This window comes from Vicia villosa, linkage group LG1 (assembly GCF_029867415.1).
Source record: "Vicia villosa cultivar HV-30 ecotype Madison, WI linkage group LG1, Vvil1.0, whole genome shotgun sequence".
Taxonomy (NCBI): domain Eukaryota; kingdom Viridiplantae; phylum Streptophyta; class Magnoliopsida; order Fabales; family Fabaceae; genus Vicia; species Vicia villosa.
In genome coordinates, this window is record NC_081180.1 from 79256686 (window position 1) to 79269296 (window position 12611).

The following is a 12611-nucleotide window of genomic DNA, read 5'->3' on the forward strand; positions in this document are numbered from 1 at the left end:
GAATGCATCAATAAATTATGAACTATTAAATATATTTTAGATAAAAAAATTGTATATCTCAATAATAATTTTTTTATGATACTTTAATTATGAGTGAAAAAAATTTAGGTCAGTATTAGAGTTATAAAGGCAATTTTTTGAATTAAAATTTCATAAAATAATTTAATCTAATTTTACTTGATAAATGGTGTTGGAGACTTAATATAAACATAGTTTCTTAGTTTGGAAAAATTTAAAATAAATGATGAAAACTACCCTAATAAAAAATATTCACTAGACGAGTTTGACAATGTTGAGTAAATGGTACCATAGTATCTTAGTGAGTACATTAATAATTTACTCATAACAATATTCTCCAAAAATAATAAATTTGTAACAATGTGTAAATTCAAAAAGAGTACAGAAAGGCTTTGATGAGTAGAACTGTAGGGTACATGAAAAAGATGAATTTGGAATAGGCAGTAATTGACTAAATAATAATCTCAATTAACTTTTATCTACTGTTGTACTTTGGAATTTAATTCCCACAGTATCATTGTTTCCATAGCCACTTGTTGATTGTTGGTATGAAAATGAAAAAGGGAATATGAAAAACTCAAATGATAAGAATATTTCCTAAATCCAATGGATAATGTTTTAGATCACATATATTGGATTTAATATTATGGATATTCAATTATACTAATAATAATAAAAAACTTCCACTTAATAAAAATAATTAAGCAACTATAATTTTATAGTCAATAAAAGTTGATTTCGTTGATGACAAGTTAATTTATATTTTATATATATTTTTAAAATTTATTAATTTATAAATATTAATAATTTGTTTTATTTATATATAAATATAAATAAACAATACGGTTTAGGTTTTGTTTGGTAAAGGTAACCGGTAGCTGATAGCTGGTAGTTTATAGCCTGTAACTGATAGGTGATAAGCTAACATGAGTGTTTGGTAAATTAGCTGTTTCATTAGCTGATAGATACAAAATGACATAAAAGATCATTTTAATTAATAAAGATAATAATATTTTGTTAAAATAATAAGTATATAAATGGAAAAAAAAGTCATAAGTTTAAAGCTATAAGTTCAAAAGCTACTTCAAATAGTTTTAGTTCTTGTCGTTAAACCAACGTTTATTTCTGAATAATTATTTTATAAACATTATAAAAAAAATTCTCAAAAAAAAAAACTCAAAATTTGACTTTTAAATCCTAATCAAACCAACTCACTCATTAATGGGTTAGATTGAATTCGCGGTCACTCACTAAATATAATTTTCAAATTTTAATAAAACATCAATTCAATTAACACATTTACTTTATAAAAACATTAAAAATTGTAAAATTTTAATATTTAATTTTAATAAAATGTATCGTTTAATTCTTAAAAACTCTTTCACAATTCAAAACAAGTCAAAAAACAAATACAGATGATTTAACATATAATTTAAAAGTTAAGATTATATCTCTTTTAAATAATGGAGTTTTATCTGTCAAATTCGATTACATCAGTATTTATAATTGATGAAAGAGAATCATATATAAAATTTTTAATCTCAATCATTTATGTTTAAATCGAAGGATTAATAATTATTCTTATCATTCTCACATAAAAATAACATTTTTACTTTTTATATATATATATATATATATATATATATATATATATATATATATAGATATATATATTAATATATATATATATATATATATATATATATATATATATATATATATATATATATATATATATATATATATATATATATATATATATATATATATATATAGATACAGACTAAAGATCATGTTAGAGAGTTTATAAGAAAATAAAATAATATTATGACATGTCAATGAGTTAGATTCACATAATTGTGGAGTTAAAATTTCAAACCCATTACCCAACTAAATACCAATGAATTTAAATAGATTTGTTTGGGTTAGACTTGTATATAATTGGGTTGGATAAAAATAAAAATTATATTGAGTCGAATGAGCTGGTTTGCACATTGCCGTGTATCATAATAGTTTAACATTTTCTCTTATTATTAATATTAAGAGAAATTTTATTTTTTATAAAATTTTAAATAATTAATACTCTTTTGTCTTATTTATAAGAAAAAATTTATCTTTTAAATATATTGAGTAACTAATGTATTTAAACAACATATAAATCAGATATATTATCTTTTTAATAAACCTAAATAAATTCTTTTTTATAAATAGGATCCAAAGGAGTATATATTAGAGTTAAATATTTAATAATTTTTTTAAAAAAAAATTACAAATAAGATGAAAGAGTATAACTTATTTATTATGTGTTGCTTCATATAAAAAAACATATTATTATTTATTTGTTATTTTCAAAATTCAACATATATTCATAATTGTTATAAAAAAAAATTAAAAAAAACATTAACATAAAAATAAGAAATGATAAGATGAAAGGGTATAACTTATTTATTATGTGTTGCTTCATATAAAAAAACATATTATTATTTATTTGTTATTTTCAAAATTCAACATATATTCATAATCGTTATAAAAAAAATTAAAAAAAAAAAAATTAACATAAAAAATAAGAAATGATAGTGTAGGTAAAAAGTAAAAAGAAATTGAAAAGGATAGGAAGTGTAGTAGTAGTAGTTAGAGATAGAGGGAGAAAAAACAGGGAATGAACCAACCTAGAAAACCATGAAGAAAAAATATGCCGCAATTACTGAGAAACAAAAGGGCTATATAGTCATAAACCAAAATATTGATAACAATGATCGTCATCGTGCGTATCTAAAACATCTTCAAATCTATCTTTGACCATCGTACTCTTTTCTCTCTCTCTCTCTCTCTCTCTCTCTCTTCATCATCATCACCCTTCTACCTTTTCGCCGCTGTTGCAGACTCTGCTTCAACCACAACACCACACCACAATAGAGAGAGAAAGAAACTAACTAGTAAATACCTTCAAATTCATTCACTCTTTCTCTTTCACTGCCACTTCTCTTCTTTTTCATTCACCTTTCATCATTCTTCATCATTCACTCTTCATACCTGAAACTGAAACTCAACACACAAACACACTTTCTTCTTCCTCTCCGATTCATTCTACGGCCGCGATCTTCTCGTTTCGATTTTTGTACGGCCAGGGGTCCTTTACCTGCTAACTCTCTCCTTTCTCTTTCACTCTCTCTCCTCTACGTAAGTTTCATATTTTTTAATTTTTTTTTCCCTTTAATTCTTCAATTTTTTCCAATCAATTTTTTATTTTATTTGTTACATGCATCGATGAAATGTTGAATTATCGATGCCAATTTCAGATTTAGATCCATTGTGATACTGTGAAACTTCAATTTCAATCGCTTCGGTTTTTTATTTTATTTTTTGATGATGATGATGCTTTTATTTTTGTTAATATATGAAATATATGAAATAAAATAATATTTATTTTTAACTGTTTTCTGAGTTTTTTCTGTGGTTCTGTATGATGTGCATGTGGGTCTCTTTTCTGTGATGAGATGCTGTTATTGGAGAACGGTGCTCAGAGTTTTTTTTTTCTTTCTGTAATATTGTTGAGTAGTACAATTTTATATATACTGTAGGATTTCTAATGAGATTGTTGATTTTAATTTTTTAAAGATTAAATTGTTTACCAGATTCTATGATAATCTGGAATTACCAAGTTGGGGTTTGGTGTCTTGTCAATTCAGTGGATTTGTAGGTGTTTTTGGTTTTTTTAATCTTTGATTTTGGAATTTGAGCCCTAATTTTCATGGTTTTGTTATGCAGGAGTTATTGACTCTTGGTATATACTGTTTTTTTCTTCTTTTTTTTCTTTCAGTTCTCTTGATATACTGTTCTTGATTTTTTATTTTTTTATTTTTCAATTTGTATGTTTACATGGATTTGTCTTGTTTATTCCATTTACAGTTTGTAATCATCATCTTATCATACATACTTGAGATTTAGTGCTACACTATGACACAATGGTATTTGTAGACATATTCTTTCTCTTGTGATTGATGTGCTCATAAGAAATAACTGACATGAAATTATGCATGAATGAATACTTAACAAGATCTAGATAGTGCTCCATGTGTTATACTAGTGTCTGGTGTGTCTTTTAATTATATAGAAAATGGAATGTTTAGTGTGCTTTCTTAGGCATGATGATTTTGTTTTTTTTTTCTTCTTACTTTCATGTGATGGATTTATATTTGAATTAAGTGGATGAGTCTTTTTTGACTGTTTGTTTTGTGTGGTTTCTAGGAGGTGGGTGATCGATTGAGGGGCGTAGAACTCGTTGGATATCTGTGTGGTATCTACAAATGATCTTAGTTCTTTGATTTAATTCTAGTTAGAAAGTAGCTTTCCGGAACAATAAACATGGAGTCCAATGGTCATAGAAGAGCGAAAAGATATGATTGTGCCATTAAAGAAAACGGTGATTCGCATTTGTCAAGTGATGATGAACATGATCCGTGGACTGCGTGGGCATACAAGCCTCGCACGATCACACTATTACTTATTGGTGCTGGCTTACTTATGTGAGTGTTTTGCTCGACAAATTAAAATCCAACGAGTATTCTATTTAAGTTTTTTATAAACTCAGAAATTTGTTCTTTAATAAATGGAAAACCGTTCCCCTCATTCATATTTTTCTGTATAATTTTATATGCTAGTTGGGCAAGTGGAGCACTTGATCCAGAAAGAGATGCATCAGGCGATGTTGTTACTTCGGTTAAAAGGTATGGCAGTATCTTTAGTTTAATTTGTGCTCATTTTGCTTTGTTTAGCAATTTGCTGTGTATATGATATACTAAGCGACCACGCGATTGTTTCTATGTAGGGGTGTATGGGCAATGATTGCTGTTTTTCTCACTTATTGCTTGCTGCAAGCTCCTTCTACGTGAGTTTGGCATTTTTCATTCACTTCTATTCTTTTTGGATGCATGTATTAGTCTTGTTACTGGAGACTTAGTTGTATACTATTTTTCACCGGTTTTCTCTTTTAATTCAGGGTTCTCATTAGGCCGCATCCTGCAATTTGGCGCTTGGTACATGGGATGGCTGTTGTATACCTTGTTGCTCTCACATTTTTGCTTTTTCAGGTTGGTTATCATTTTAACTTTTGTAAAGATAAAGTTTCACATTTTCTTGACGCATCTTTGCTATTGATATTTGCATGTGTTAGCTAGCTGCCTTCAGCTTTGTCGGGCTTCTGTTACTTTCTTTTTGTCATTCTTAACTCTGTTTCCAGCAAGTGAATAAATGTGAACTAACATTTAATCATAATAATCCCATCACAGAAACGCGACGATGCTCGACAGTTTATGAAGTATCTTCATCCTGATCTTGGCATCGGTAATTTAACCTGATTCTTATAATATAGCTTTGAATCGGTTTGAATTATTTTTTTATGGGTTGATGTTGAATTTGAGATTTAATCTGCCTATTGGATATTGATTAGCATGCTAACTAAATTTCAAATCTGTAATTACTTTGTATATGATATTTGACAGAACTTCCAGAAAGATCGTATGGTGCTGATTGTCGCATATATATACCCGAAAACCCTGCCAGCAGGTTTAAGAATGTTTATGTATGATTTCTTTTTTTCACAACTTTATACTTTTGCCTATCATCCCAAATAACCCGATGATCCTTTCTCAGTCATGTTCCTATTATCTCTCCAAATAACTTGTTGATCCTTAATCATGTTAATTGGAATCTATTAATTGGAATCTATTAATTGGAATCTATCTAACATGAAGGTTATATATTAAATTTTATTCTTCAGGATACACTTTTTGATGAGTTCGTTCTAGCGCACATTATTGGGTGGTGGGGGAAGGCAATATTGATTCGCAATCAGCCCCTTCTTTGGGTGCTATCAATAGGTTTTGAGTTGATGGAGGTTAGTGTTGATCTGATTAAAAATCTCTGATTTTTTAACATATAAGTTTTATTGTTTCGGTAAAAGTTTTCTGTTTTCTTTACAAACCATTCTATGTTGCCATCTTCAGCTTACTTTCCGTCACATGTTACCGAATTTCAATGAGTGCTGGTGGGACAGTATTATTCTGGACATCTTAATCTGCAATTGGTTTGGTAAGAGTTACGGTTCCATTTTTATTTGACTTCTTGGCAAGTTGTAGTATGTGGTTGATTATTTGAAGCATGAACTTATTCTCCTTGTCTCCTAGTCAAATGGGGGACCACTCTATAAATGCAGAAAGCTTGTAGGATAATGATTTATGTGAATATACTTTTACTGTCTAAGTCCTAAAGGTATATTATACGTACATTTTTCATTATCTTGGATGATAATGATTAAATCTGTGTACATGTGTAGAGTTAGGTGACCTTTTTAAATGCTTTCAGTGGAAATTATTTTCAGACTCCTTTGACTCCTTTTGAATCTTCTTTCTGCATCATATTTTCAATGACTTAACTAGTTGCATTAGCTTTTTTTAGTCTTCATATGTTCCAGCCTGTAATAGTATATACTGAGTTTAATATTATTTTTCATTGAAATTCTGTTCCTATCATCTATACTGGTTTTTTCATCCTAGAAAGACAAATTTTTGGATTGATCTTGTGGACTTTAGCGATTCGTTTGTTGATGACTGATGCTAGTGACTAATATTGATTTTTTTTAAAATTGCCGCAGCTGTTTGTAACACGATTTACTTGTTTAAACATTGCAGGAATTTGGGCAGGAATGCATACTGTCCGCTACTTCGATGGAAAAACATACAAGTGGGTTGGTCTTAGCCGCCAACCTAATATAATCGGAAAAGTATGTTTTTTTTCCTCTTCAGTTTGATTTGTTCTGTCATAAATTATTCCATTATGCTCTATTCGGAAAAGTATGTTGCTTTTACGTTGCAATAATTATTGTCCGATATTTCTTTTTGTCTGCACTAAAATTGTGTTTCTGATAGTTATAGAATGCTCTTTGCTTCTCTATCTTTTGTTACTAGGTGAAACGAACGTTAGGCCAATTCACACCGGCCCAATGGGACAAAGACGAGTGGCATCCATTCCAGGGTCCATGGAGATTCATTCAAGTTCTTAGTCTTTGCATTGTATTTTTGACAGTAGAGCTCAACACATTCTTTTTGAAGTTTTGTCTATGGATACCGCCGCGAAATTCAGTTGTTATATATAGGTTAATTTTGTGGTGGCTTCTTGCAATTCCAACTATTCGCGAATACAACACATACCTTCAAGACAGGTAACATTCGTAATCTCTCATGTTGTGATTAATGACAGTATACCCTTTATGAATTTTTTAACACTTTGTCATAGTCTCTTCGAATGTTTTTTCAGTAAGCCAGTGAAAAAGGTTGGAGCTTATTGTTGGCTCTCTCTTGCCATTTGTATTGTCGAACTTCTCATTTGCATCAAATTTGGATACGGTACGACTCTTATTTTATCATGTGATACCGAACTATATACACCTTCCAGCCACTATAATAAGCAACCGTTCATTGTTTAAATACGTTCACTGAATAATTAATGTATATGCACGAATAATTAATGTATCTGGTTCATACTATACTATGCACGAAGCTTGATTATTCCCTGATTAAACCTTGGTTGTGTTTGCGCCGCAGGCTTATATCCGAAGTCGATGCCATTATGGCTGGTAATTTTATGGTCATCTGTTGGAGTAGGAATTGTTACATTTTTGGGTCTATGGTCTTGGCAACTCCTCCATAGGAGAAGTCTAGAGAGAAAGAGGCGATAGTGATTATATTTTTACTACTATTGTAGTAGTGCATTATTATTCTTTGATTTGATTACTTTCTAATTTTTATGGGTTTTTCATAGAGCCATACAATGTGTAAATACCATCAAATCGACCTCATAATTGTAAATGTTTGCGAGATTATTCTTTTTCTTGGTTTGAGTTTCTTTTGGCAGAAGCTTTTAATTGGTTTCCATGGCAACTAAAGTTGGCATTTTCCTCGCATGGATTGGAATCAATTGTTCTGAAACCTGTATTCAGTCATATGAAGGATATCACATGTTTGCATTGATTTTCTACCCCGTTACTTGACACCAACATCTCATATGCACATTTTGTAATTTAACTAAATTAAATTGATCATATAGTAGAATTAATACTAATAATTTTAAAATATAAATATGTAAGTTTAGTATTATGATTTAAAATTGTATTATTGGGTTTTCTAGCATTGCATTTTCAAATTTGTATCTATTTAAAATTCAAGGTAATTTCTCATTGCAGTATTATGGAGCACCTTTAAAAATCTAAAAATATCTTTGGATGAATTTAGTAGACATTTTAAACGCATAAAATCTCATTTTTTTGCAAAAATTTAATTTGAAGATATATTTTCAAATTTACCCCATGTTAATTCGGAAATAGATCTTTGAAGATGCTATTTATTTCAATTACTATCAATTTCTCAACAAATTACGGTTTCAATTTTATCAAATAAATTATATAAAAAAATGGTTTTTCAACAAAAATGATTATTATTCTCTATACAAATTAATCCATAATAATTATGTATATAAAAATATACTTTAATATCTTGAATTAGTCAAGAAATGTAAAATATAAAATTAAATGTGAATTAGTCAAAAAAAATATATAAAATTATGTGAATTATATATTAGTTAAAGAATTATTTTCTATAATAATTATCTGCATAATTATTTTTTATATTAATTATTTCTATAATAATTAAATATGCATAATTACTATAAAAATCTTTTTTTTCATTTAATTTATTGCACATTATATATTTATTAGACATATAATTTAATTGATGAAATTGAAATCATTTTTTGTTGAAAAAATAATAATAAATGGAAAAATGTTAGGAGATGTATTTCAGAATCAATTTTTTATAAAAATTAAAATTTGTTACGTTCAGAAATATATCTAAAAAACAGAGGCTATTTTTGAAATTCCGTCAAATTTTTTTGAAAAGGTATAAGGGTGTGCAACGAGAAATTGTCAAATCAATGGTTTGGTCCAGTGGAATAAAATAGGGTGTTGCATAAAATTTAGACAGGTTTTCAATTCACAATTGAAATTTATATCTCACACTTAGGCAGATTTTCAATTCACAATTGAGATTTATATCTCACAATTGATTTGATGAATATTTTAAACGTCACTTAACTAAGTTTATTATGACTCTCTACTTATGTTATGTAGTTTTTATCCATTACATCCTTTTTATAAAATTAATATTATAAATTATAATATTGAAATACGGGTCGGGCTGGCCCATCAGGCTACACGGGTCTTTGAAAAATGGGTCGGGCTCATTTTATGTAGTCCATTAAGCAATCGGGTTAGGCCAGACCAACCCATTTAAATATTTTGGCCCACCGGACCAAAACAGACTGGGTTGGGTCGACCCATTTAACAACTCTAGTTGTGATGAATATATTAGTATGCATATAACCATAGTATGTTGTGTGTGTAGCATTAGTGTGCCATTCACATTAGTCTTTTGATATAAATTTTAAAATTTGATATGGATCATAGTTGTATAAAAGTTGATAGATTAGTTCCTGTGTATGAGAAAGGAGTTCTTGAAATCGCCGAACAAAACTTCCTAACAATATTGGTGTCTTTTATTGTTCTTATGTTAATTGCGTGAATATCAAAGAAACAGTCAAAGGAAGAAATACTACATCACCTATGTTGTGATGGAATGTGTCAAAACCATACAACATGGACGTGGCATGGATAACTGGATAAAAATTGAAATGCGATGTCACAAATGAATGAAGTTGACGAAGATATGAATGCACCTTTATATAAGGGGTGTACAAGTTTTACATGATTGTCTGCGTTGTTAAAATTGTTTAATCTGAAGGCAAAAAATGGGTGGTCAGATATAAGTTTTACATAATTGCTTGATTTGTTGAAACAAATGCTACTAGAATATAACAGTTTTTCGGATTATTGTTATGAGGCCAAGAAGATATTAGGTCCAATGAGTTTGGAGTATATAAAAATACATGGATACCTTAATGATTACATATTATACAAGAAAGAGTATGAAAATTTGGATCAATGTCTGAAATATGGTGAATCGCGCTACATGTTGAAGGAAAACAATGGTGATGGCAATGACTATGTTAGTAAGAAGCGTCCTCCTGCTAAAGTTTTCTGGTTCTCGCCAATAATTTCAAAGTTCAAGATACTTTTTGCTAATGCAAATGAAGCAAAAAATATTAGATGACATGCAGATGAAAGAAAATGTGATGGAAAGATTCTCCATGTAGCTGACTCTTTACAATGGAAGAAAATTGATTTGTTTTTTCTGGATTTTGGCCTTGAGCCAAGAAACCTTAGGCTTGGGCTTTCCACTAGATGACGTCACTTGCCTTCTACACGTTCTCATCAGGGGGAAGTTAATTGATCATTCCAGTATCAAATGCAATGAAGCCTAGGAGATAGTGGTCATTTATTTGGGAGATGGCCCAAAGGATTCCCTGATGCAGTGTGAGAGCGTTAGAGATGTCCATGCAAAATTTTCATACTTGAAGGAGCTATATGAACAAAACTTGGAGTTAGTCAGTGATGTCGACGATAATGAACTACATGTTACCTACCACCGAGAGTGTAATTTGAGGTTTTTCCTCCTATTCTTGGTTGGCACGTCCATGTCTGTGGACGAAAGTGCAACCTACGTCGATGTGGCATATCTTAAGTACTTCATCGACTTGTCAGCCATTCACAAATGGAACTAGAGGGCACGGGTTTGGTATACTTGTACTCCAAATTGAGCGAAGGTTCTCTTTGGAAGACAAAGCAAATGATAGGTTCTTGCACCCTAATGACGGTAATTTTCATAACGACTATTCATTTTAAATGAACTTTTTTACACTTGTTACTACTTTTTTTTCTTATTCATTTTCAGGGATGGATCATATCCCACATACACATGTTTTTGATTGTGTGCTAAAGTATACTGAGGATTGACCACGTGCTTGCATGTATTGTCCGCGCATAGGGAATGCTATTGTGCGGTCGTTTCATGTGTATATTGATTGGACTCAACATGATGACATCGACTAGACACCATACATCACTCACTGAGATATTTTTGCCTTCGAACCTATTTCATCTTACTCCATATGGTTGATATATAGGAGGAATCTAATGTGTAGGTATCTGCCAGAGTGATGCATGTGTTAGTTTGGATATGTGCAGATCCTTCCGAGACCCCCCCCCCTTCAAGATTTCTCCTAATAACATTGTCCGCAAACATATTGATGCATACAGATGGATTACGAGAGTCATCTGGTACCAGAGGAGTATCAGAGTATGTTAACCACAAATCAATAGTATTAACCATATCATGTCATAATCTGGTATTAACCATAAATCAGTGCTCCTAACTACACCAAAATCTAACAAAACAACTTCTGAAAAATCTATTTAACCATATCATGTCATAATATGTACTTCAGTTCATGGTTAAAATATTAACCATCATCAATTTTATCAAAAATTACTTTAGTAACACCAGATTCAAGAACATTTAGTTCACCAACATTTGGCACATGATTGACAAACAACATCTGATTTTTCACAAAGTGGGTGACAACATCTGAGTACGCCATATTTATAGTTGTTACATGTATTTAAAACAACACTAATCAAATAAAATTTTTTAACAATACAAGAAGGATCCTTCCATAAGTGACTTGCAAGGTTTTGCAATATTCCTACATAATATTTTCTGCAATGCTACTAAAGAAAAAATGATAAGATATAATAGTGAGAAGCAGTATATAATTACAATACCTATGATTTGGAACCATAATAAAGTTTATGGTGTATAAAAAAACTAATTGTGTGTTAAAATATAATTTTGAAAAGAAATAATATGGTTTTGGAGAGGGTTTGAGAAAATTTGAAAGAAAAAAAAGTGTTGAATAAGATTTAAAAATCACAAGTATTCGAAATAATCTTTTAAAAAAAAATTCAGAAGAATTATTTCTAAAAAGGCATTACTGATATAGAAGGTGAATAGAGAATTTCCTAAATTATGTTCACTTCTCTAGAATTCCTTAAAACTATTGAGTAATAGGTTTTTCTTTTTTCAACCAAGAAACAAAATATCATTAAACAAAAGAAGAGAACCAATTACACAAGGGGACAAACCCAAGACCCTTTAATCTTAGGGGTACCCATCTTGTCTAACAAGTAATCTCTAATAATATTATTATGAATGAACTTAAATCAAGAGGTAGTTTTAGTTTGTAAACTAACGCTAGTCAAAGAATCCGCACAAAAATTGGCTTTCTTGATGGTGTTTCTCAGAAACCATATAAAAATATGAAATTATCATTTCTAGAAGATAATTTTCTAACGCACTAATATTTACCAATTGGCTATGTTTTTTTCTAATATGAAAAGGTGTATGAAATTTATTAGTTTGAAAAATAACTTTTGAAATTGGATGTTACCTTTTAGTTCGTAACATCTTACAAATGATCATTTTCTTAAATCTTGTGTTACCTTTTAGTTCGTAACATCTTACAAATGATCATTTTCTTAAACCTTGTGTTACCTTTTAGTTCGTAACATCTTACAAATGATCATT

At 29.7% G+C, this 12611-nt stretch overlaps 1 protein-coding gene across 2 annotated transcripts; it reads left to right on the forward strand.

Annotated features, from left to right (window-relative positions):
• Positions 1–2770: 2770 nt before the first annotated feature.
• LOC131643214 (CDP-diacylglycerol--serine O-phosphatidyltransferase 1) lies at positions 2771–7920 on the forward strand. 2 transcript variants are annotated; one of them, XM_058913372.1, is made up of 13 exons: positions 2771–3198; positions 4267–4544; positions 4680–4745; positions 4847–4906; positions 5018–5108; positions 5307–5361; positions 5520–5599; positions 5798–5914; positions 6024–6108; positions 6708–6799; positions 6984–7237; positions 7312–7421; positions 7620–7920. In XM_058913372.1, the coding sequence occupies exons 2-13, from the start codon at positions 4384–4386 to the stop codon at positions 7751–7753; spliced, it is 1305 nt and encodes a 434-aa protein (XP_058769355.1). In that variant the 5' UTR covers positions 2771–3198; positions 4267–4383; the 3' UTR covers positions 7754–7920. The 2 variants fall into 2 exon arrangements, with proteins under 2 accessions (XP_058769355.1, XP_058769361.1); XM_058913378.1 differs by having other exon boundaries at positions 2772–3198; positions 7333–7421.
• The last annotated feature ends 4691 nt before the right edge of the window (positions 7921–12611 follow it).

Bases quoted from the DNA above. Each gene is read 5' to 3' on its own strand.
- LOC131643214 (XM_058913372.1), top strand. From the start codon at position 4,384: ATGGAGTCCAATGGTCATAGAAGAGCGAAAAGATATGATTGTGCCATT. The intron at 5,362-5,519 runs GTAATTTAACCT...GATATTTGACAG, and splicing joins TCATCCTGATCTTGGCATCG to AACTTCCAGAAAGATCGTAT. The intron at 7,238-7,311 runs GTAACATTCGTA...ACTTTGTCATAG, and splicing joins AACACATACCTTCAAGACAG to TCTCTTCGAATGTTTTTTCA.